A 25,534-nucleotide genomic window follows, 5' to 3' on the forward strand; every position below is an offset into this window, starting at 1 on the left:
CTACACTCAGGCCCAAAACAGCCCTGCAGGGAATAGCCTGATAAGCAATCAGTGCTGTGCTCACTCACAGAGTGTGCCTGGCCAGCGGCAAGAGCACTCCTACCGGGCTCACCCGCCAAGCAGCCACCGTCCACACCTACGATCTCATTTAGCTGCAAAAGGGGGCCGCAGGGAGGGTACACACAGACCCAGCCACAGGCGGCCTGGCTCCTGGGAGGACCAGGGAGGGAATGCCCAGCGCAGCAGAGTCCTGGGCTTAGTAAGGGGCCTGCCTCAGAGCGACAGCTAGATACCTTTCAGGACTACGTCCAATGCTGCTCCGAGGCTCCGGGGGCAGCCAGGGTCCTCACAATAGAACATTCCTTGGGCCGACCTGGACAGTCTTCCGGGGGCTCCCCGAGCTCTCAGAGCTCAGAGGCCTGCGGAAACCTGGACAGCCGCCCGCCCCACCTGGCCCCGGGAACCTGGGTTTGGAAACTGCAGCCCGCCCGGCTCAGAGGCTGGGCAGGCGGGCGGCGGGGCTGGGCTGGAGTGGGGGGAGGAAGTGCCCAGGAGGGCGATGACGTCACAGCCCAGCCCTTGAAAGATGAGCTGTTCCTGCCAGCACTCGAGCTCCCCTGCAGCTCCTCCGAGAGGAGGGGACATCGGGCAGCCCTGCCCGACGCCGGACCAGGACCGGGGAGCGACCGCCCGAGGTGCACGCGCAGCTCCCTCCGGACAAGGTGGGTGCCCGCCCGGCGCCGGTCCGCCGCCGCGCCTTTGCTGGGAGGACAGGCAGCCCAGCCAGAGGGAAGGGGGCGGGTGGGCGTCGCAGGGGCTGAGTTTGGGGAAACCTCCCCTCCTGCCCCGTCCGGTCCGACTAGTGACAAGAAGGGCTTCTAGCCGGAGGAGTTGGCTTGTTTGCTTTGGGTTTGCCCTCTTCCTGAATCGGGGCGACAGGCGGCACGTGTGTGTGTGTGTGTGTGTGTGTGTGTGTGTGTGTGCTCGCGCGTGCACGTGTGTGAGCCGTGTAGGACAGCCTCGGTTGATTTTTACGCTCCATCCGGGGTGCCTTGGACAGAGAGGTTCAGTCCAGGGGGTGCAGCGGGGGTGGGGGTGGCTCCTCGCTCAGGACTCTGCCGTCGCTCACCGGCCCTGTGTGACCTGGGACACATTGCTAACCTCTCTGAGCCTTGGTTTCTCTGTGTGCAAAGTGCTCTGCTGGCGTTCTGCCCGGGCGGCCGGGGTGTGATCAGTGGAGGAGGAAAGGAGTGTGTAACTGTTGGCTGATGTGCATTGAGGTGGTGATTTTAATGTTCTCGCCTCTCCGCCCCCCGCCCCCCAACCCCCTCCTGGAGCAAGACAGAGGGACAGAGAGCGCGGGCTTTGCATCCAGCCCTGGGTGGGGGTCCCTGCCCTATCTCCATCCCCCGCCTGACACTTTTGGCCACATTTCCTCCCATGTCTTGAGCCATAAAGATGGCCTGGCAGGGTGGCTGTGAAGACAGAGATGGGCTCCTGCCTGCGAAGCGCCACATGCGTATGCAGTCGGTGCTCAGTACGTGGTAGCGGTTATTAGAACTGCTGAGGACGGGTAGGGTCACGGGCCTGGGCCGCTGGACGATGGGTGGGCGTTGCTCTCCGGGGCAGGTTAGAATGTGCCTCCCTGAGTCACAGGCTGCCTGGCTCCTGCAGCCGCAGGAAGCGCAAGCTCTGGCCCAAGTGTGGGGCAGGGGGGCCCTGGGCCAGCCCCGCCTCCTACCTCCTTCCCTGAGGACTCCAGGGGCGGGAGTCCAGCAGGTGGGGAGCGGCCAGGAGAAAGGGGTTTGGAAAACACTGGAAACTAGAAGGCCCCCATGCTGACTCCACACGCAGGACCCCGGGGTCTCCACCCAGCTCTGCCCTGAACCCACAACACCCCTGAGGTCTCCTGCTCCTGCAGCCGAGATGAGGAAGCTGAGTATAGTGTCTAGGGAAATGCCTCAGCCCCCGGGACAAGGACCTGTCACTTACAAACAGGGGGTGCAGGTGAGTGAGTGGGTGCTGAGACTGAGGGTTGGGATAAGGTGCTGGCTGATGAGACCGAGCAGGGGAGTAGCTATGCCACGTGGTCTCTGCTAACACTGTGTCCGAATAGACGTTCAGAAGGGTCTGAGGGTGACGCCAAGGGCTGCCGCTCTCACCTGGGCTGCCTCGTGGTCAGGGAGGAGCCCACCCGGGCAGGGCAGAGTGCGTACACATCCACCCGGGGACTCTGGCTTCCAGAATGAAGCAGAGACCTTGTCTGTCTGTTCACAGCTGTCTCCTCAGCACGGAGAACGGTGCCTACCACAGAGCTGGCTCTGTCAGTATTGCTCAATGACTAGATGGGACGGAGGGACGGACTGAGGGATGGATGGATGGATGAGTGGATGGATGGATGGATGGATGGATGGGTGGACAGATAGATAAACGAACATTGGCCACAGAGAAGCCCTGAAAAGCACACGAAGTATATCACTATGTGAAAGAAGCCAGACTGAAAAGGCCACGTGCTGTGGGATTCCAACTATATGACACGCTGGGAAAGGCAAAACCACCCTATATAATAAAGAGCTAATATGCTAATTAGACCTGACGGCGGAACAACCTTCCAGAATGACCTTCCAGAAAGACCAGTGGGCGGAGCCTCGGGGCCGCAGGGCTGTGAGGCCGCTAGGGCTGTGAGGGCCGAGCCCCTTGCACATTTCCTGCATCGGGCCTCTAGTGGAAACAATGAAAATGCCAGTGGTTGCCAGCTGGGGAGCGGGAGGGAGGAACAGGTGGAGCACCTGGGCTTGCTAGGGCAGTGACACTACTGTGTGATGCTGCAATGGTAGGCACATGTCATTGTGCATTTGTCCAAACCCACAGACGGTACAGCACCACGAGCGAAGCGCAGTGTCAGCCGTGGACTTGGGGTGATGGTGGCATGTCAGTGCAGGTTCACTGATTGTCATAAATGTGCCACTCGGCTGGGGGCTGGAGGTACATGGGAAACCTCTGTCGAGGCATTTCCCGGACACTGAGCAGGGGCCCAGTGTTTCTGTGTTCCTAAAACTGCTGTGAAACATAAATTCTATTTAAGAGAAAAGAGAAACGCTGACAGAGCAGGCCTGCGAGTTGCTTTGAGGAGCCAGAGGCACTTGGAGTGTCTCAGGGCCATGAGTCAAAAGATGGGAACTTACCAAGACTTGATCCCCAAGTGCATCGCTTCCAATGCCACCTGGTCCAGGCATGCCTGACCCCTGGGGAGCCCTCTCAGCGCACATGCTCCCAGGGATGGGGAGCTCACTGTTTTCTGGGTAGCTCACTCCGTCTTGGGACAGCTGTCCTGTTAAAAAGTTCTTTAGTCCTAACCGGTTTGGCTCAGTGGATAGAGGGTCAGCCTGCAGTCTAAAGGGTCCCAAGTTTGATTCTGGCCAAGGGCACATGCCTGGGTTGTGGGCTCCATCCCCCCTCTTCTAGTAGGGGGTGTACAGGAGACAGCCAATCAATGATTCTCTCTCATCATTGATGTTTCTATCTCTCTCACTTCCTCCCTGATATCAATGAAAAAAACAAATATATATATATCAGAGTCCGGGTGCACGAATTTGTGCACCAGTGGGGTCCCTCGGCCTGGCCTGCAGGAATAGGCTAAAACCGGCTCTCTGACATCCCCCGAGGGGTCCCCCAAGGGGTCTCGGATTGCAGGAGGGTGCAGGTGAGGCTGAGGTACCCCACCGGTGCACGATTGGGGCCGGGGAGGGACATGAGAGGTTGGCCAGCATGGGAGGGACTGCGAGAGGGCTCCAGGGCATGTCTGGCCCATCTTGCTAGTCCCGATTGGCCGGACCCCAGCAGCAAGCTAACCTACTGGTGGGAGTGTCTGCCCCCTGGTGGTCAGTGTATGTCATAGTGACTGGTCGACTGGTCAACTCTCTGCCCCCTGGTGGTCAGTGCATGTCATAGCGAGTGATTGAGCGGCCTTAGCATATCGTTAGCATATTACGCTTTGATTGTTTGAAAGGATGACTGGACGACCAGGCACTTAGCATATTAGGCTTTTATTATATAGGATATAAAAAAAAGTTCTTTAGACTGAAGCTAAACTCCTCTCCCACTGAACAACAGTCCACTTTCTGTTTCTTGGAGTTGGACTGATAATTCTAGTCTTTATTGCTCCTCTCTGAGCTCAATCTCTAAAACACTTTCATCAAAACACAATTTCCAGAACAAACCCCAGGAGTCAGGCATTTCTTTGGCTCTGTCATCACAGTGGGATCTTTACGGTTCTGGAGGCTAGAAAAATGTGAGCCCGCCCCCGAGAAAACATCACAGCACAAAGCAGGCTGGAATAACACAGGCTCTGGGCTCGAATCTGACCGCGTATTGGCTAGCGACGCTCTCTGAGCCTCAGCTTTCCCAACTGCACAGGAGCTCACCCTCCCCATCTCTGAGGCCAGGAGGAGGTTAGCTCAGATGAGGCAGGTGCAGAGGCAGCAGTGGCTGGGCTCCCTGCAGGTGTGCACCTAGCAGACGGGTGGCCTTTGGGGTCAGGAAAAGAGCCCGGGACTATCAGAGGTGTGGTCTCTGCCCCGCAGGGGGGTCACTAAGGCTTGGGGGTTCCCGAGGCCAGGCACCCAGGGGTGGTGCCAGCAGGAGCCCAGACACACTTCTCTGCAGGCTCCAACTTCCCTCCTTCCCACCCCCAGTGCCTTGGGCCTCTCTGATCTCCCTGGCCAGTGGGGTGCTGTGAGATGGGGCGCAGAGAACTGGCTTCCAGACCCCACCCCAAGCCCACACGCTACGTGAGTGACCTCTGGCAAGTCGCTTTGCTTCTCTGAGCCTCAGGGGCCCACCTGTGAGCACCAGCAGAGTCTGTGAGGACATCTTGTGGGATGTTGTAAGCTGTAGAGTGTGGGGCCCCGGCTTCTGTGTTTGTTATTGTGCTGATTTGTACCCATGACATCACGTCCCCTGCTCTTTCCTGTGGGGTCCCCGAGTGACCATGCTCCAGGGCGGTGTGGCCTGATGGGGAAAGACCGGTCATTTCCAAACTGTGTCGTGCCCCGGAGTCACCTGGAGGTCAGTCCCCCACGCAGACGCCAGGCCCTCCCCTGGGACCCTGACTTGGAGGTCTGGGTGCCCAAAGACTTGCTAACATGTCCAGGGACAGAAGCAGGGGTTCTCCGTCCACACTTTGAGGCAAACTGCCTTAACAAAGGGCTTTCTAAGGGGAGCAAACTTGAGAGCAACTCAGACCCTGCCTCTGCCCTGGGCCTAATGCCGCCCTCCCTGACGCCGCCTCCTCTTAGTCCCCACAGCCAAGCGATGTGGGGTCCCCAAGCCCTGGCACAGACGTTCCATCGCTGCCACTCCCAGCTCTTCTCAGGACTGACAGACACCCTCTCCCTGAGAGCACAGGCCCTCGGAGCTCCCAGCCAAGCTCCATCGGAGATGCACTTGGGTCTCAAGGTTCTGAGAAGCATCCCATTGTGTTCTGCCTCCCCCATCCAGCTGGAAGTCCCTCCGGGGAAAAGACGGAACCAGGCCCGAGCGTGGCGCCCACTGCGCACCTTGAACACGCCTGCAGGGGTGACACCAGCCGTGGACTCCGAGGCTCTCTGGTTTTCTCAGAAGCATCTGAGATTGCACTTTCCAGCCAAACTCAAAATTAAGCCCATCAAATAATTCGAGAAAAAGACGTGCTATAGAAAAAAATTAGTGCGATCAACGAAACCAGTTGAATTCTAAGGTATGGCTAACAAATTGGCTGTAATGTGATTATGAAGGTTAATAACTGTTAGAAAGGAAACTTAAAAAAGAAAAGACATAAGAAATTAGGTAATGACCTGGAACTAAAATTTCTCAGTATTGTAATTAAATCTGAAAGTGGGAAGGAGGAGGTTGGAGGGAAGGAAAATGTGCTAAAGATTTATCATACCCAGAAAAATAGCTCTTTTTCCTACTTTTTTTTTTTAAATATATTTTATTGATTTTCCACAGAGAGGAAGGGAGAGAGATAGAGAGTTAGAAACATCGATCAGCTGCCTCCTGCACATCTCCCACTGGGGATGTGCCCGCAACCCAGGCACATGCCCCTGACCAGAATCAAACCCGGGACCCCTGAGTCCGCAGGCCGACGCTCCATCCACTGAGCCAAACCGGCCTTGGCCTTTTTCCTACTCTTGATGCTAATAGTTAGATACAAGTTTTTTTTATATATATATATATTATTGATTTTTTACAGAGAGGAAGGGAGAAGGATAGAGAGCTAGAAACATCGATGAGAGAGAAACATCGATCAGCTGCCTCCTGCACACCTCCCACTGGGGATGTGCCCACAACCAAGGTACACGCCCTTGACTGGAATCGAACCTGGGACCTTTCAGTCCGCAGGCCGACATTCTATCCACTGAGCCAAACTGGTCAGGGCATAGATACAAGTTTTAACACGTTTGTTAAAATTTGAAAGATAATCCTTAGAAGAGAAGAATATATATATGCATACACACATGCATACACACATATACATCAATGCACACACATACACATATCCCATACACACACGCAGACACAGCACACATCTATATATATAAAAGCCTAATATGCAAACTGTCCCCTTGGGAGTTTGACCAGGAAACTGGGAGTTCAATCGCTTGCTATGACATGAACTGACCACCAGGGGGCGGCTCAGAACCAAGGAAGGCCCCAGCCAGCAGCCAGAAGGCCCAATTGGCCCTGATTGCTGGCCAGCCTAGGGACCCTACCCGCGCAAGAATTTCGTGCACCAGGCCTCTAGTATATATATAAACACACACACACACACACACACACACACACACACACACACTGCCTCTCTGCAGCCTGCATGTCCCCACAGCCAGCTTGTGACACATCTAGAACGTCCACGTCCAAACTGTCTTTGTGGGCAGGTTTCGAGTTCTTTCTCCTGAAGGACCAGGGAAAGCGAGGGTGGGTCCAAATGAGGGAGGGGTACAGTGGGGTGGGCAGGGCCTGGGACTGCCCAGCGCACACGGAAGTCTAGCTCAGCCCCACCTCTGGGCAGCTGTGCCACCCAAAACTGCCCAAGTACCCACAGACCAACCGGCTAGGCAGGGCGGTGTCCCCACGTGAGAGTCGAGGAAATTGGCTCCAGGGTGAGACAGGGAGTCGGAGAGCTGAGCTGGGACCTGGGCTGGGTCTTCCCAGGAGGACACTGCACCTGCCCGACAGGTAAAGGTGTAGCTAGGACCCCTGAGGGTGCTCAGGCCGATGCAGAGGGAGCAGGAGGGGCTGGGGCTGCAGATGCTGCTGGGAGCCTGAGCTACCTGCCCAACTGGACGCCTGTGTGCCCCCGGCGATGGGCTTACTGTGAGGATGAGTATCAGACCCTGACGTTTTTCCAAGAGCCGCTTGGACGGTGCTGGCTGAGGGCCTGGGCTCACCCGGGCCAGTCACTCCACAGAACAGTTTGTGGATCTGGGGAGAGGGGAGGCGACCGTTAATCCTGAGGCAGGGAAGGGAGCTGAGGGCTAGCGAGATCCTGGGGGCCAGGGGGGGTCTTGCGGGGTCCTGGACACCACCTGCACGCTGGCGATAATGCTCCCTGTCCTACAGGTGGGGGGTCCTCAGGGAGGTGCCCTCAAAGTCACATTGTTAACAAATGGCAGAGCTGGGATCTGAACGGCCCTGTGTGATGGATCACCCAGGCTCTTTTGTTACGCAGCAGGCCTGACAGGGTAGCGAGGGAGACAATGCCAGAGGTGGGGGCCGGGGAAGCGGCAGGCAACATACCGAGGAAGAAACACCAGCCAGCTTCGGGTTTCTGCAGCAGCAGAGACTTCAGACCCCAACAAGGGCCCCGACAGGCTCAGCAGAGAAACAGGGGTGGCCCTGAGTGGCCCTGAGTGGGTGGGGGCAGCAGAAAGGTGCCCACAGGGCAAAGGGCTCAACCGTGTTATCTCTGGAACCATCAGGAAAAACCCCTCAGGGACCTAAACCAGGCCACAGAGGGCTTGCCTCTGCCCCTTCCTTTGTTTCACGGGGACCCCCACATTCAGCTCAAACCGGGGGACGATGCGTGCTTCCGCAGCCCAGCGGGAACCCTCCCCTCCCTCGGCTCCCCAGCTTCTCCCTGGGTGGCTAGAAGCCCACTGACTCCACCCGCTCAGGGCCCGGGTGGTCGAGTGAAACAGAAAACCATTGAAGAAACATTCGTAAATACTCGAGCGTTTCCCCGGAAATGAACACAGGATTGTGCAAATATTTACCGGTTTTTCATGTAAGCAAGTCCTTCTTGGAGCAGGAGTTGGCTGATTATCTTTCTTACATAAACTAGCCCGTATTTCACTCTGTTTTGAAAGGATCGGAGAAAGCACTTGGCTTATTTACACATTTTTATTACAAAAGTAAGACATGTTCTTCATAGAAAAATTGGAGGCTATTACAAAGAATTAACAATAAAAACAAAAACGAAAAGCCCAGCCTCCCAGACGACCACCGAGAGCAGTAATCGGGCATGTTGCCTTCCGGGGTTCTCCCTACCGCGTCCTCCTGCAATTTAGTGCCCGGCTTTTATTTTATTTTTTTCCACTCGACTCGGTACCAGAAGTGTTCTCTGTTTTTTGGCGAATTCTTTGGCGCATCATTTCCCACATATGTAACGAGTTCCCTGGCTTTCGTGTTTTCCTCATTTACAAGATGCTAAGCAGCTCTCCCCTTTCCCTGTCCTGCGGATTATTTTCAGAAATACCAACCAAAAAGGAAGTGGCAGGTTTTTTGTTTTTTTTTTTGAGGTTCTTGATTTGCTTCACTGAATTATCTAAAAATTGAATTTTCTGGAGACAGTCTTGGGGGGCACTCCACCCTCCCCCGTCCGACCTTCTTCAGAGAGGGCGTCTGGCAGCCCCCCGCTGGCTCCGCGGTCTGGCCCTGGCCCGTAGGCGCCTGCTGACCAGGTGGTGGTCCTGTTGTCTGGGCCCCGTGGGCTCCGGCAGGAACTGGGCCGGGCAGCCGGAGGCTGGAGCCCCAAGTGGCGTCTCATGGGCCACAGGCTCCTACTAATTGTAATGATCCCTGACGCTGATCGGGCGCCTGTGAACAATCTACCCATTTCACCGCTAGGAAACCGAGGCGCGGAGAGGTGAGGGCCCTTTCCTGGCCCCGCTTCCAGCAGAGCCCGTGGGGAGGTGAGCAGCTTGGCACGGCCTCTCTCTGGCACCGAGTCACGGCGGGCCGAGCGAGCAGGCACCTTCGAAGCTTTTGTTTCCGGTCCCCAAACTGAAAGGCAGGAGCTTAGCAAGCCCGAGCCTGTCAGCCTGTCAGTCCTCCTCCACCCCGGCTCAGGAAGGGGAACCCCACCTGCCTTCACACAGAAACGATCACCCAGGCCCTGCACCCCCAGGCAGGTCCACGGGGTGGCTCCTCTGCAGGGCACAGCTCTCTCCCACCCCCGCTGGAGGAAGGTGGGGAGGGGGAGGTGGGGGTAGGGGTAGGGGAGGGGGGACTGGTCGCTCTGTGCACGCTGTGGGCTGAGGCCGACCCTGCGCTGCACAATGGGCTGGCCTGCTGGCTCAGGGACCTTCTGAACTTCACTTTCCAACCTGAAATAGGAGGGGTCATGCCAGTAACCCCCATGCAGTGTGGCCCCGAGTGAGTGAGGAGTTCTTGGGTCTGGGGTCTCCTGACAGGCAGTTGGCATCTCCAGTCCCATTGCATCAGATGAGCTCAATATTTGTGTCTCGAACCAGGAAGGCTGAGGGGTGAGGGGGCGCAGCGTTGGACGGGGCAGCCACATAGAGGCCTAGGGCTTAAATCTGGAGGATTTCAGGAATCTTGGTCCAAATACACCAAAAACATAGCCCAGACTTTTCTGAACACTTCCAGTGACAGGGAACTCACTACTGCACAGAGCAATGCGATCCAGCGGCCGTGCAATGAGCAGCTAAGCTGGGCCGGACCAGGTCCTCCGGAGAGCAAGGACCTCACCTGTGCCCGAGGGACCAACACTCGCAACCAGGGTGGGAGTAGAGAAAAGAAACAGTGCGTGTGTGTGTGCATGCATGTGTGTGCATGTGTGTGTCTGTGTGTGTCTGTGTCTGTGTGTGTATCGGTGTGTGACTGTGTGTATGTGTGTGTGTGTTTGTGTGTATGTGTGTATCTGTGTCTGTGTGTGTGTCTGTGTCTCTGTGTGTATCTATGTGTGTGTGTATGTATGTGTGTCTGTGTGTCTGTGTATGTATCTGTGTGTGTGTCTGTGTGTGTGTATCTGTGTATCTGTGTGTGTATCTGTGTGTGTGTATCTGTGTGTGTGTGTGTCTGTGTGTCTGTGTATGTATCTGTGTGTGTCTGTGTCTGTGTGTCTGTTTGTATCTGTGTCTGTGTGTGTATCTGTGTGTCTGTGTGTGTGTATCTGTGTGTCTGTGTGTGTGTGTGTCTGTGTGTGTTTGTGTGTCTGTGTGTCTGTGTCTGTGTCTGTGTCTGTGTGTGTCTGTGTCTGTGTCTGTGTCTGTGTGTGTCTATGAGTGTGTCCCTGTGTGTGTATCTGTGTGTGTCTGTGTGTGTGTGTGTGTTTGTCTGTGTGTCTGTGTGTGTATCTGTGTGTGTCTGTGTGTCTGTGTGTGTGTCTGTGTGTGTCTCTGTGTGTATCTGTGTGTGTGTGTGTGTGTGTGTGTCTGTGTGTGCTTGTGCTTGGGGTGACCACACGGGCCCCCATTTATGAGTCGTGACCTTGGATGGATCGCTTTCTGGCCCCGGTCTGTAAAATGGACATCACAGGCGCAGGAAGGACAGTCGCCTCTCCCTCCCTCCGCGGCCCCTCCCTCCCGGCATCTCCCTTCCCTCACAGAAAGGGTTAGCTCCACTTTACCCCGTGGCTAAGGCACCGGCCCCAGCCGCCCAGGCAGACAAACCCAGCCGGGCCTGCCTCGCGGGGCTCCCGGTCCAGGCGTGATGTGGGCCCCTGTGCGGGGACTCAGGGCCACCCTGCAGCCTCCGCTCCTCCGGTCCTGGGTCCTGGAGAGTCCGGCCCGTCCTGGGCAGGGCAGCTCTGAGAAACACACCGCCCCCCCCCCCCCCCCCGGGAAAGGTGGAGCGTGGGCAGAACCGAGAGCCTGGAATCTGGATGACTCCCTGGAACCCCAGCAGCTCCACCTTCCGCGGCAGAACTGGGCAGAGGCTGTGGCCACAGGGCTGCTATGACTTGACTGTGGCTTCGACCTGGGCAGGCCTGACCGGGTGGGGCCGGGACCTGGGATCCTCGGAGCTTGCGGGGCGCAGGGCAGGGAGGCTGAGCCACTCCCAGGGAAGGGGAACGTGCTGAGACTCATTCCGCCCGTCTCCTTAAGAGTCTCTGGGTGCCAGCGAGAGAGGACGTGAACCCCGGGAAACACAGCACGCCAATCCCATTGCTTCTGCTCGCATGCTCCTCAGGACGGGGAGCTCACTGCTTCCCCAGGCAGCTTATTTTCTCTCTGGGGACCTGCTTGTGCAAAGGTCTCCAGAATCAGCTATCACCACTGCTCGTTCTCCCAGTGAAGGCCCAGAGGTGTCGAGGCGTTTATCCGGGTCCCACCTGGGACTCAGTGATGGAGGCAGGCCCAGCACCCGGGGCTCTAAAGCTCAGACAATACTCCTTCCACCTCTTTGCTGGAGAGTCTCAGACGAGGGAGGGATCTCTGCTGGTGGAGAGATCAGGGAAGGCTTCTCAGAGGAGGTGACATCTGAGATGGCCCTTAAAAGACGGCACCAGGATGTGGCTTGATGTCCCAATTCGTTGTGTCCTGCCCCTCACGTCTGTGCTCTTTCCTGCTCTGTCTCACCGTGAGCATGGCAAAAGGGAATATGCATTAATTGGATGGATGGATGGATGGATGGATGGATGGGCAGGAAGGCCACCCGCAGAGGCGAGCGGGCAGTGGTAGAGGTCCCTTCAGAGCCGAGGGCATCTTGTGAGGAGGCTTTAGATGCCAAGCATTTCTGGCCCCGCGGCCTGTTTTGCTCTGCAGCTGGCTCAGCGTCTCCGTTTATTGTGTCTTTCTCTGTTTTGTAAACCAGGCTGAGTGACAAGAGGTCACAGCACACACTTGCGTGTGGCCAAGGAGCCGGGCCAGCAGCCAGCTTGGCGGAGGCCCCTGGCCGGCTGCCCTCTCCTCCCACCCCAGCAGGCCCGTGCCTCCCCCCGCCCCCGGCCCTCCAGGGAGCGGGGCGTCTGCGGCTGGGGCGCGCGCTCTTCGCGGCCCCAGCGACCTCTTGTCTGGCAAGCACTCCCGCTGGGCCCGTGGTTCTGGCTTTTGCTCCCTTGTAAGAACATGTTTTTATTGTTGGTTTTTTGTTTGTTTTTGTTTTATATATTTTTATTGGTTTCAGAGAGGAAGGGAGAGGGAGATAGAAACATCAATGATGAGAATCATTGATCGGCTGCCTCCTGCACGCCCCCTGCTGGGGATCGAGCCCACAACCCGAGCCTGTGCCCTGACCAGACCAGGAAGCGAACCATAATCTCTTGGTTCATAGATCGACTTTCAACCACTGAGCAATGCCTGCTGGGCACAAGAATTTCTATATTCCCCTCCCCCATTATAAATTATTTACTTGCTCAGGACAGAAACCCCGGGGCATGCGGGAAAGTGGGAAGAGGACACCTTTGCCATCCATCCAAGGCAGCAGCTCTGAGGGTTTCCGTGATGCCCGCCTCGGCCTGGCATGGGCTGTGGGCACGGGGTTTGGGGTGTAACCGCGTTTACAGCCGGACATTAGCACACGGCTCTGCTTTCCGCCTGGGATGGGGGCAGGTGTAGAATGATATAAAAAAAAAAGTAGGGGGTCTGGGCAAAGTAGGATTCCAGGACCTGGGTTCAAGGCTGGGCTCTGCCACGCGCTGGCCGTGTCCTGGGAGAATGGCCACCTCCCTGAGCCTCGGTGTCCACGTCTATAATGAGGGGCCTGATGCAAGTGTCCAGAGCCTTCCACGCGGCTACCAGGGGTCCTGGCAGGGTGACCAGGGACAGAGCTCAGGGCAGAGGAAGAGGACAGTGCCTCTACAGGAACCCTACCCTCCCATTACAACGGCCCCTCGAGCTCGGCCCTCAGCCACTCCAGGCCTGGAAGTGCCCCCGACCCCAGTCACCTCTGACCTGAACCAGAGCCGACTAACCACTGGGCTACATCGGCCAGGGCAGAACTCTGGGAAATTTTAATATTTTTAAATGCTCTGTAGTGTGGTCATATTATCTTTTAAAACCAAAAGGGAGACTTTTTTTTTAAGGGGAAGGAGTGGTGTCAGGATGTCAGATAAAGTTGCTCATCCATTAAAACTACAGAACCCAATGCCGGGACAAGACACAGAACACGCTGAACAGCATAGCATATCCCCAATCAACAGGAGAAGGAACAGACGACGAGGAGCCGGGGTATTGAGGGGCGCAGGTCGGGGAGGCTGCTCTGACCTCCGCTGGGAAAGCAGGCGAGTGAGGGGCTCTGCCCGGAGGCCGCCCCTCCCACTCCCCCCCTGCAAATGTTTCCGACACACCCCAGGCTCCTGGTGTCCAAATGCTGGAGGGCCCATGCGTGTGTGCGAGGTGGAACTGGGTCCAATCTGGTTCCGGGACCCGAGTTCACTTCCCAGGGCCCGCTGCCCCTCCCCAGGCAGCTCAGGTCTGTTTGCAGAGCAAGGACCCCTTGGAGCTGCGTGGAGGCCACCTTCTCCTGCTGAGGCCACACTCCCCCTGCTGAGGCTGACACGCAGCCTGGGCCCTCCCTTCCCCACCCAGGACTCGCTGTGGCCTGGGGTTTACCCTCTGACCACCTACAGAGCAGCCCCCACTGGCCAAACCCCACGGGCAGCCAGGTGGCAGAGAGCCCAGTGGGGTCCCCACAGGGTCCGAAGGTGCGGCCTGACCCGGGCAGCTCTCAGCAGCTCCCCACGGAGGTCCCGCCCCCACGCACCCACGCAGGCAGGAAGACATTTATTCTGGGGAGGCGTCGGGAAAGGGCCCGGAGCCATGACTCAGGAGGCCTCGGTGCCCAGCCTTGACCCCGACGTGCTGGGTGGTCTGAGAGATTTCACTTCTTTATGGAGCAACTGTGTGTGTTTTTAAGAGACTGGGATGCAGCCCGGCCGGCGTGGCTCAGTGGTTGAGCATGGAACCATGAACCAGGAGGTCACAGTTCAATTCCCAGTCAGGGCACATGCCCGGGTTGCGGGCTTGATCCCCAGTAGGGGGCGTGCAGGAGGCAGCAGTCAATGAATCTCTCTCCTCATTGGTGTTTCTCTCTCTCTCCCTTCCCCTCTGAAATGAATAAAAAATATATAAAGTAAGTAACTTAAGAAATACAATAGCCTATTGTACTCATCGTTGACTATGGACAACGTGATGAAGTCTGGCTGGCTTAGGGGTAGCCCAGGCAGGGACCTGCTCTCATTGCTGGGAAATCACAGACCCCAGAGAGGTGTTGGGGACCCACCAGCCCCCTGGGACGTTTTGCTCAGCGGCCTCGTTGCAGGAGGGACTGACTGATTGGGGCTACTTACCCTCCAGCCCCCGGCCCCCGCTCTGAGAAGCACCCCGGGCTCTGGCAGGCAGCCACGGATACAGGGCTGGACTTGGCTGCAAGGCCGACTCCGTACGCAGCAGACGCGGCCCCTGAGCAGGAGCTGCGTCCTTCCGTGGCAGCCACAGCCCCAGCCCTGGACGTGGATTCCTGGGAAGCGGAATGAGCCGCCTCTCCGGCTGCGGGAAGTCGCTGCTGGCAGCTCCACGGCCCCAGGTTTATGGGAGCCCATGGAGGGCAGTATTTTCAAGTGAGCTTCTTGGACAGAATCCCGAGGGAGGTGGTGTACAGTGAGTCAGAGGCTGGGGGTTCCTTCCAACACATCGGCTTGAAAGATGAGAGAGAGCACCAGCTGGAGGCGCCAGGGCTCCAGCCAGGGGCCCGCCCAGGCCCGGTGGCTGCGGAAAGCCAGGGGGCATAAAGGGGCTGACTCAGGGCCACACACAGGCCCCGCTCCTGACCACCGTCACCCGCTGTGCCCGTGTGCCCGCCATGCCACGCTCTCCCACCCAATTCCTTTAAATGCTTCTCTGACATCTGACTTGATAATCCCAGGATGCACGAGTCAGGGTCCCGGGGGAAAGAGGCACACTGGGTCACATGGAGGATGCTCACAGAGGGCCTGTGACAGGTGCAGACAGCGCGCGGGCACCACAGGGCCTGAGCTGGCAGCCAAGGTCCCACTCCGCCCGCCCGCCCTCCCGCCTGAGGCCTGAGCTCACAAGAGGTGGCATCACCAGCCGGACAAGGACCCCTGACCGCCAGCCCTGGAAGCCCCTCCTCACTCTCCTCCCTCCCTCAGCCTCCTGCTGGGATGCCCACTGGCCAAACCCCAGGGGAAGCCCAGTGGCCCCACAGGGTCTGCAGAGAACGTGGCCTGACCGGGGCAGCCCTCAGCAGCTCCCACACAGGTCCTGCCCAGGGCATCCACGCAGGCAGGTGGGCATGCACACGCGCGGGCACACAAACACATACACACACACGCATGCACACACACACATGCACACACACACACATGCACACACACCTCCAAACAGACACAGAGAAACCCTAGAATGGCCTCCACCTCCCCCTTCTCCGGCCCCTCACACCTCCGGCCTCTGGACAGCTGGAGAGCTAAAGGCCTCACCTCTGCTTTGAAAACGAGAGCAATGTTTACAGCCATTAGCAAGCCACTAGGGGCCAGCTCGGCTGACTCCCCAAATCTGGGGACACCCCGCCAGGTCGGCCCCCTGGGGAGCCCTGGGGTCCTGGCCAGGTGATGCTCGCAGGCCCTGAGGTTCCTGTGCAGGGTCACTGTCCACGAGGAGACGGGAGGCCCTGCCAGCAGCTGAGGTCCCTGGGCCAGAGGGGAGCCCCGGGGGGCTGGGAGGTTTGCCGTCCCTCTCGCCCCCTGGACCTTAGCACCCAAAACACCCCGTCACTGTTACTGAGAAATGAACGATCGCAACAGCTGACCCGTGGACTTCCTCTCCCTGGGGCAGGCCTGGCCCAGCCGCAAGGTGACCCGCCTGCTGGCCTTACTCCCTCCCCGGCCGCCTCCTCCAGGATCAGGACGGCTCTCAGCGTGTCCGTGCAGTTCCCAGGCGTGGCCTCAGCTCCTTAACGAGTGTCCATTGACGGTGTTGCCCTCGCTTCCTGCTTACCAACCGCGTTCTCTGTTTCTAACCGGTTCCCATTTCCTGAACCCATTTCCACGGCCTTATCTCCTCCTCCCACAGCTGAGCTGGGGCAGCTGTGCGCGTTCGCAGACCCCCTCGCCGAGGAGGGCTGAAGGGGGGCAGGCAGATGGGGTACACCCGTGCACCTGCACGTGCGCCCACGCACCCAGCTCTGCACACCGCCCAGCCAGGAGAGCGGTCCCACGGGACCCTGGCGAGAGCCCCAGGTGTGGCCCCGGGAGGGGGTGAAGCCCCACCTCCAGGGTTGCCAGCAGGGACTCGGGAAGGCGCCGCACCGCTCTGCACCCCTGTCCTCCTCGGTAGGGCCAGTGTGTGGCATGCCTCCCTCCCGGGGGTGCGGCCAAATGGGAGGGGCAGAGACAGGCTCTGGCCCGGAGTCCCACTGGGCAGAGGGCTTACACCTGTGACTGGGACGCAGGCGAGGCCCAGCTCAGCCCTGAGGCACGTGGTGGCGACAGCCACAGGTTAAAGCTGCTCCTCTGTACCCACCTCCCTCCTCACACTCTGAGGCAGCGGTTCTCAACCTGGGCTGCACATTAGAATCACCTGGGAATCTTTTTAAAATCCCGATTTCTGGACCTCATCCTCCAGAAATTCTGTTTCTTTGTTACTAATGTTGTGGCCCCTCCCCATAACAAAGAAACAGAATTTCCGGAGGATGAGGCCCAGAAATAAGGATTTTAAAAAGATTCCCAGGTGATTCTAATGTGCAGCCAAGGTTGAGAACCACTGCTCAAGGCCTCGTTCCTGTCATAGTTCCCGTCTAATTCGTCCCCGTCACATACAGGTGAGCCTGCGTGCATGCCCAGGCCCTGCCCTGCACACGACTCACACCCACACCTGCTGTACCTGCCGCACCTGCCACAGAGCACCTCACACCTAAAGGGCAGGTCTTAGCGCCTGATCCTGTGTCTCCGCGTCAGCCACGCCAGTCTCCCCTTCCCAGGAGAGCGCAGCCCATGGGGGCAGGGGCCTTGGCACCTCCTTCCCCTCATGCCCAGCCCCTCCGTTTCCAACCTTGCACCGGCATGTCAGTTTCCTCTCTGAACGCCCCTGGAAGCCTCCTCCCGGGCCCCACCATCCGGGCCTCCAGGGAGGGCTACGCCCACTCACGGGTCTCCCTGCACCCACGCTGCTCCCCTCCCCCCAACCGCAATTCCGTCTCCTGGCAGCCCCGGAGGGGGGGGGGGGGGGCTGAGGGGGAGGCCAGCAGCACTCACACCAGCTTCTTCCTGCCCCAGGGCCTTTGCTCCTGCTGATCCTCCCGCCCAGACATCCTCCTCCCCACCCAGGCCGCCCTTCACCAGGTCACTCCGTCACCCTGAGTCTCGTAATAACCGCCCGTGTCCCTGCAGGACTGCTCTGGGCCGTGTTAGGTGCTGTCTTGGGGCCTTTTACTTAGATCATGGCACTTGTTTAATGACGAGTTGAGTAATATCTGCTTCTCCACCAAACTACAGGCTCCTGGCGGGCAGGCCCTGGGCTTCCTCGTCCCCACACTCAGCACCTGGCAGACCTGCTGAGGGCAGGACCTGGTCCCGCCTTGGGGAGCACGCGTGTGTTTTCCGGTCCCCGCCGGCCACTTACCCCTCTTTCTCTTCCAGCCAGCACAGGTGAGGCCTCACTCACGTCCCGCTCAGAGTCCAGATGTTCTCTCCCTGGAAGAGGCCCATGCTCCTGTCTGTCCATGAAGACCTGGTGCCCACCACGGCCTCCTTCAGGTGAGTCAGGGACCCCTCCATTCCCCGTTCCCCGGTGGGTGGGGGGCCCCCTGGGAATGCCCAGGACAGGGCAGCCCTCCTCTCCTGGACCACAGGGGAAGCAACGGGTGAGGTTAAATCCAAAGAAGCCCCTCCCAGGGGCTGGGAGGCCAGGGCTCGCATCCCCCTGGGCCTGCGGGGGCAGTGTGCGGCTCTGTGGGGGAGGGGAGGGGTGTGCAGGAAGAGGACACGTTTCTGGTGGTCATACGTGAGCTATCCTGGGTGAACTTGGACATGAAGACGGTGAAACTGAAGTCAATACTCAGGAGTCCCAAGGAGATGCGCCAGGTCACTGTGGAGACGGGATGCGGCCAGCACCTGGCTGACATCTGGTGGAAGGCCAGGACCCTCGAGAGAGAGGGTGTGGGGGAATCTGTCCTGAGCAGAAGCAGGAATAAAGGAGGGTCAGTCCTGAGGAGGGCAGTGTTGCCAAGACAAAGGGGAGAGGGGCCCAGCCTGGCCTCAGGTCCTGTGGTGGGTGTGACCGGCAAAGACGATGACAGAGGCCATCTTGGCTGGGCGTGGACCTCGGGCCTGTAGCTGATCCCACAGATGCACCCCCAGTAGCCACCTCCTGACCGCCCTGCGGCTTCCCTGAGCCTGCCGGCCAGGGGCCACCCTGCTGGCTGAGGAGTGTCTGTGGAGCGTCCACAAGGAGCCTCTGGGGGGCCCGTCTCTGTGAGCTGGGCCTGCAGACCCTCTCCCTGTGGGGCTGCTGAGGAAGCAGGTTCCTATAGCTCAGCGGTTCTCAACCTGGGGGTCGAACGACACTTTCACAGGGGTCGCCTAAGACCATCGGAAAACACATATATAATCACATATTGTTATTGTGATTAATCACTATGCTTTAATTATGTTCAATTTGTAACAATGAAATTGGGGGTCACCAAAACACGAGGAACTGTATTAAAGGGTGGCGGCATTAGGAAGGTTGAGAACCACTGCCAGAGATGGGCCAAGGCTGGACGGACAGAGGGGCTGTCCAGGGAGCCTGCCTGTTTGCCCAGGGCAGGAATTTAAGGCCCTGGGCGACCCTTGTCCCTGCTCCCTGATGTCGGGGGCCTCAGCTGGAAGGCTCAATGGCCGGTGTTCCCAGGGTGAGCCACTGAGTCCACGTTTAACTGGACAATCCATGGGTCCGAGCTGCCTGCCACTACTCGAGCCAATAAGCAGAGACAGGGTTGGAACATTATGAGCGTTTATCCCAATCCTGCCGGCAGCATGGGAGCAGCAGGTCAGCCATAAACATCTGCTCTGCACCCCCCACACCAGCTGCCTATATTGGGCAGAAGGACAAAGATTCCAGGGGGAAGGAGCCAAAGGCTGTGCTAAGTGGGCAGTTTACAGGGAATGGGGGCTGGGGATTTGCAAAGGCCTGTGGGTACGCAAGGGCTGGAGGCGCTGGTTTCCATGGTCATAGGCAGCTCCCTGAGGGGGAGGACGGGCTGCGTGTCCAGGTGAGCTCCCAGGTCCCAGCTGGAATGCACCTTCTTTCATCAGAACAAGACCGTCGTGGCTCCCAGAGCGTGGTTGGTATTTCTGACAGTCACGGCTGGCCCCAGGGCTCTACCTCTGCCCCCATCGCGAGGAGGAAGTGCAGGTCACTTAGGGTGGGTCTCCGGTGCCACGCACTGTCCCACCTCTGCCACCAGGGCTGGGAAGCCGGTCTGAGCCCTGGGCCTCACGGAGAGAGAAACTGCACCCCACCCCTTGGAGGAGGCGCACCAACACATTGTCGGACAGGACGTCTGAAAACCGCAGGGGGCGTCTCCCCAGAGCGCACTTCCCGCCCCATCACTTCCTCAGCGCCCGCCCGGGGCTGACTGCCCGTGTGCCCTTGTGCAGCCCCCTCTCTCGCCTCTTCCCACCTCGAACAGCTTGTCCACCTTCCAGAACACGCCAGCGGCTCCCCGCTCTGGCCTCGGCCTGGCCTGGCCTGGCCTCTCTCCTTCCTGTCTCCTCATCCCCCAACACCCAGCTTCAGTCACCTCCAACCTGCTCCCCTCCCCCAGTGCCGGTTCCTATGCCCCTCGTCCCGCCCTGGGCACTCATCCAATACTGGGCCACAGGCAGGGCCCGGACACTGGTATCCCCCTCTGGGCTCCTACAACGGGGGCAGGGCTTGGCTCAGAGAACACTCCAGACTCATGGAAAGGGGGGGAGAGGGGAGTTGATGAGTCTTAATCACAGGTCTCCAGTCCCACCCCCCACTACTCCCTACCCCCTCCCCCCCCACCAGAGCCGGCCAGTTGCTCCGGGAAGCAGAGGGGCTTTTCCTGGGAATCCCAGAGCCACCCAGCAAGCTCTTTCCCGGGATCTGTTGCTCAATGCCTCCCCCTGAGCCTGCCCAACAACCACCCGCCCAGGAAAAGCCCCCTCCTTCCGCCTTCCCTCCCCACCCCACGGGCAGTAGCACACGCCTCCTTAGTCCTGCCCTCTGGGCTGTGTGCTCAGCTTTCCAACGGGTCCTCATGCCCACTCTTGCATTTGAATCTTGCAACAGCCGCGCCCGGCAAAGAACACAAACGAAGCAGGAAGGCCCGGCAATGGGCCCAGGCCCACACAGCCACGGCTGGAACCATGGCTTTTTAAGCAAACCCGGGCGGGCCGTTTGCTGAAGGTGGAGATGAATCGGCCGCGGCGCCGCAGCCCTTCTAGAGAGCGAACGGCCCCGAGGCCTGGGTCTTACCCGCCAGGGTGCAAAGGGAGCCCTGGGTTCCTGATGCAGTCAGTCCTCGGTGCCGGGCGGCGACCTGCCACAGGGTGCCAGAGTGTGACAGGGGTCGTTCTAACAGGTTCGCACGGACGGACAACTATTCCTGTTTGTTGAACCACGCGCAGTGCTCGGGGCTCTTTGCGCATTGCCTTAGCTCCTCACCACAACCCTGAGCGGTAGACTGTCTCGTGCCTCTTTCACAAGGTAGGTGGCTGAGGTCCAGAGAGGTTCATTCACTTACCCAAGGTCACACAGCGAGTGAATGAGCCAGGATTTGAACCCAGGAGGACCGTCTGGCCCCCAAGCCCCTGCCCTCCCTCTCTGTTATGTAAGCTCCAGTCTATCAGTGCTGATGGGGGGAACGACAACCCGATGTACCGGCTACCCGTCTACCACACCGGTTCTCAACCTGTGGGTCACAACCCCTTTGGGGGTCGAACGACCCTTTCACAGGGGTGGCCTAAGACCATCGGAAAACACATATATAATTACATGTTGTTTTTGTGATTAATCACTGTGCTTTAATTATGTTCAATTTGTAACAATGATTTGGGGGTCACCACAACATGAGGAGCTGTATTCAAGGGTCGCGGCATTAGGAAGGTTGAGAACCACTGGTCTACCAGGAGAAAGGGCTGGGCAGAGGGGCCGTGGCCTGGGAGCCAGCCTGGACTCTCCCTGTCTGGCATGATATCATGTTTCTGGTCAATAAATTAATGACCTGTGGCCAGACCACGCGAGGCTGAGCAGTGACCGGCTCTGGGAAGGGCCCACGCAATACAGAAGGAATGAGCTCTGGATCCTCCCATCACAAAAGCTCTGCGGAGGCCGGGGTCCAGGCCTCGTGATGGCTGGTGCTGGGCATGGACGCTGGCCCAGGAAACATCCCCTCGGAGTCGCGAGACGAGGAACAGGAGCCGTCCCTTCAGGCGCCCCCGAGGCCCGGGAGTCAGGTGCCTGAACGGGGTCTGAGCATGGCCGGCTGCAGAGAGGGCCTGTGTTCACCCCTAACTGCTCCCTCCGCCTTCTGCAAGCAGTTCGAGGACCGCCCCTCCTCCCGCATCCATTGTTCCTCCTTCCTCCTGTGACCTGGAGGTGTAACCGCCTCTCTTCTACTTTCTTTCAGCGCTGACATGCTCAACATTACCTCGCAAGCCCTGCTGCCTGTCAACGGGACCCCCGCCCAGGGTGGCGGCTGCGAGCAGGCGGAGGTGTTGGGCTGGCTCAACAGCATCCAGGCGCCCTTCCTCTGGGTCCTGTTCGTGCTGGCGCTGCTCGAGAACATCTTCGTGCTCGGCGTCTTCGGCCTGCACAAGAGCAGGTGCACCGTGGCCGAGATCTACCTGAGCAACCTGGCCGTGGCCGACCTGATCCTGGCCTGCGGGCTGCCCTTCTGGGCCACCACCATCGCCAACAACTTCGACTGGCTCTTCGGGGAGGCCCTGTGCCGCATGGTCAACACCATGGCCTACATGAACCTGTACAGCAGCATCTGCTTCCTCATGCTGGTGAGCATCGACCGCTACCTGGCCCTGGTGAAGACCATGTCCGCCGGCCGGCTGCGCGGCGTGCGCTGGGCCAAGCTCTACTGCCTGGTGATCTGGGGGTGCGCGCTGCTGCTGAGCTCCCCCATGCTGGCCTTCCGCACCATGAAGGACTACCGGGACGAGGGCTACAACGTCACGGCCTGCATCATCACCTACCCCTCGCGCACCTGGGAGGTGTTCACCAACACGCTCCTGAACTCGGTGGGCTTCCTCCTGCCGCTGGGCGTCATCTCCTTCTGCACCGTGCAGATCATGCAGGTGCTCCGCAACAACGAGATGCAGAAGTTCAAGGAGATCCAGACGGAGCGGCGGGCCACGGTGCTGGTGCTGGCCGTGCTGCTGCTCTTCGTGGTCTGCTGGCTGCCCTTCCAGATCAGCACCTTCCTGGACACGCTGCTGCGCCTGGGCGTCCTCTCCGGCTGCTGGGATGAGCACGTGGTGGACGTCTTCACGCAGATCTCCACCTACGTGGCCTACAGCAACAGCTGCCTCAACCCGCTGGTGTACGCCATCGTGGGCAAGCGCTTCCGCAAGAAATCCCGGGAGGTGTACCAGCGCCTGTGCCACCGCGGGGGCTGCGCGGCCCAGCCCAGCCCGACGGAGAGCTCCGTGGGCACGCTGCGGACCTCCATCTCCATGGAGCGGCAGATCCACAAACTGCCACGCTGGGTGGGGAGCAGCCAGTGAGCAGAGGCCGCCAGGGCCACCGTGCCTGGGTGAGGGTCACGGACAGTTGCTCCGGGGATGTGCCTGGCGAGGGTGGCAGCCACCTCTCGGTGACCCCGGCAGCGGGCCGGAGTCTGCGGACAACAGCAGCAGGGTTCCTGGTGGCCCTGCAGGGAGCGCAGCTGTGAGGATGGGTGACCCCGTCCACCCGCAAGGCCTCCGTGAACACGACAGCATTACTGTCTTCCTTGCTCCACCCCTGAGCCCGTCTGCTCCTTCCCAGGAGTGGAGGGGCCTGGGGGCCAGGACAGGGGTGACTGAGCTTTCCTGCCCCCTTGGTGTCCGCCTGCCCCAGTGTGACAGCTCGGAGCTCCGGGAGCACCGGTGCCCGGCTGAGTTCTTGCCTGGGGTCTCTTTCACCCACTCGGCTAGGACTTGGAAGGAGGATTTCTCCGGTTAGTGAAGGTGGACCTCAGAGAGTCCCTGGTGAGGCCCTGGGACTCAGGATTCGGTCCCTCCCCTTGCCCGGAGACAAGGAGGCTGTGTCCAAGAAGAACCCAGTAAGCGCTAACCCAGCGCTGCCGTCTGCGCGGCCTTGAGCCCTGTGGCCCCGGGGAGGAGAGAGGAAGCGCGGCCTCCGTCTCGGAGGAGCTCGCAGGTTCCCGTGGGGACCATGAGCACTTGGCCGCCGCAGGCTGCTCTGCGACGGGGCCAGGCAGAGCCCGTGTGCAGCACAGAGCAGACAGGGAGGAGCCTGGCGCCCCAGCTCCCCGACCATCCCACCCATCACACATCCTCTTGTCCCTGCCTCGGTTTCCCCCTCTGTGACACCAGGTGGTGAGGATTCCAGGAGGGGACCAGCACAGAAGGACTTTGGAAAACAATGGTGCTACGTAAACGTGAGGTGTCCTTACGCACAGAGAGCGGGGTCTGGGGGGGCCGGAACCCGGAGGGTCAGGAGGATCTGACCCATAAATCCTGCCCGTCCAGCTGCAGACTTTACAACAAGAAGGAGGGCCAGAAAGATTCCCTCCCCCTCCCAGCCTTGCCCCCTGCCGGCCACCGCCCTCTGCCCAGGAAACATGCGCACTCGTAGCTGGAAAAAGGGAATGGGGTGAGAAGGAGCCACCGTTCAGTGTTAGCGTGAAGCTAAGCCACGCACGTACTGCGAGTGGAAGGGAAGGAGGCCGTGCTTGGCCATGCCCGGCCCCCTACGCATCCGTGGGTGTGCGGTGGTCGAAGGGGCTCCTGTGAGCAGAGCCGCGTCACAGCCCCGGGCCCCTAACGGACAGTTAGACCACGTGTGGTCCGAACAGCGGCCATTCTACGGGAGGGAGCCGCCCTGAGGGTCGTGTTGCTACCTCGCTAAAGAACCTCTGTCCCGGGAAAGCCCCCGAGAGCTGTTGGTTTGTAAGGAGGCGCATTTCACATACGAGGAGAGAGGGGTGGACAGTGTGAACGTGTCTGTTCTGTGCCGTAATAAATGGAGGAGTGTTTGCAGACTTCTTTCTTTCTTTGGTTACAGCTCCCGAACCCTGAGCTTCCTCAGGGGCACCCGCGGTCGGAAGGAAGCCGTGGGGTTTCCCTCTATTCCTGCCGAACCTACTTTAGGGCGTTTGTCCTGTCGATCAGCTTTTGAGGTTGCGTATCTTATAAGAAAAAGAATTTTAGTTACTTATACCCAATACGTACACTTATGAACACATATTACAATGTGCATCCTGAAATACACTCAAGTAGAAAGTTAAGGAACTCTAATGGGATTGGGATATTTGCCCCATCCTGCATTCCTATGCTGGTGACTCATTACCAAGCTCCCACCAGGTGCCTGTGGGGCCCGTGAGGCTCCAGAATCACAGAGATGCAGTGACTCCAGCATTCATGTGTGTAACACATATTATATAAATTTTTGTATGTATTGTATTATATATTTATAATATACTAGAGGCCTGGTGCATGGATTTCTGCACAGGTGGGGTCACTCAGCCTTGCTGACGATAGGGGCCGATTGGGGCCAGTCGGCCGGGGGAGGGACTGTGAGAGGTTGGCTGGCTGTGGGAGGTTGGCTGTGGGAGTGCACTGACCACCAGGGGGCAGCATTGAGCATCTGCCCCTTGGTGGTCAGTGCACATCATAGCTACCGGCCAGTCATAACATTCGCTTAAGCTTTTATATATATAGTTGCCTTTCATTTGATCTCCCTGTCACATCAGGAGTGTCCTCTACATTGTCCAGATTAAACAGTTGCCTAGCCACTACTTGCATACTCCCAGTGATGGGGAACTCATTATCTATTCCATTTGGGGACCTCTTCATATTCATGTGTTCATTCTTTCACTCATTCATTAAGTGAAACCTGCATTCTGTGTCTACAGAAATAGCACTGCCCCATCTACACATCCATCCCTCTACCCATGCCAGAACCCTGGGCTCTTCGGGGCAGGCCCCTCTCCTTCATCCCTTTCACCTAGTAGATCTCAGATTCCACCTGTTGCCCGAGACATCTTCTTTTTCTATGTCTAGTCATCATCTCTATGTGTCTCCTCACCTCCAATGTTAGCCACCCCCACCTCCCAATTCTCAGTCTCTACTCCTCAGCCAATAACATCCTTGAAGAATGTAAATACT

At 58.7% G+C, this 25,534-nt stretch overlaps 1 protein-coding gene across 3 annotated transcripts; it reads left to right on the plus strand.

Moving 5' to 3' along the window:
- The first annotated feature begins 587 nt into the window (after window positions 1-587).
- BDKRB2 (bradykinin receptor B2) lies at window positions 588-24,406 on the plus strand. Of its 3 annotated transcripts, none has more exons than XM_070402999.1 (3): window positions 588-722; window positions 17,822-17,938; window positions 21,820-24,406. In XM_070402999.1, exons 2-3 carry the CDS (start codon window positions 17,865-17,867, stop codon window positions 22,925-22,927), a joined length of 1,182 nt encoding a protein of 393 aa, XP_070259100.1. In that variant the 5' UTR covers window positions 588-722; window positions 17,822-17,864; the 3' UTR covers window positions 22,928-24,406. The 3 variants fall into 3 exon arrangements, with proteins under 3 accessions (XP_070259100.1, XP_070259053.1, XP_070259133.1); XM_070402952.1 differs by lacking the exon at window positions 588-722 and adding an exon at window positions 5,506-5,737; XM_070403032.1 differs by lacking the exons at window positions 588-722; window positions 17,822-17,938 and adding an exon at window positions 20,825-20,897.
- Window positions 24,407-25,534: the final 1,128 nt, after the last annotated feature.

This window comes from Myotis yumanensis, unplaced genomic scaffold, assembly GCF_028538775.1.
Source record: "Myotis yumanensis isolate MYYU_CA2020_CCGP unplaced genomic scaffold, mMyoYum1.0.hap1 SCAF_1, whole genome shotgun sequence".
Classification (NCBI taxonomy): domain Eukaryota; kingdom Metazoa; phylum Chordata; class Mammalia; order Chiroptera; family Vespertilionidae; genus Myotis; species Myotis yumanensis.

What these genes read in the sequence shown, in the direction of transcription:
- BDKRB2 (XM_070402999.1), top strand. Translation starts at nt 17,865, where the DNA reads ATGTTCTCTCCCTGGAAGAGGCCCATGCTCCTGTCTGTCCATGAAGAC. An exon ending in CCCACCACGGCCTCCTTCAG is followed by an intron (nt 17,939 to 21,819) that starts GTGAGTCAGGGA and finishes ACTTTCTTTCAG; the next exon opens with CGCTGACATGCTCAACATTA.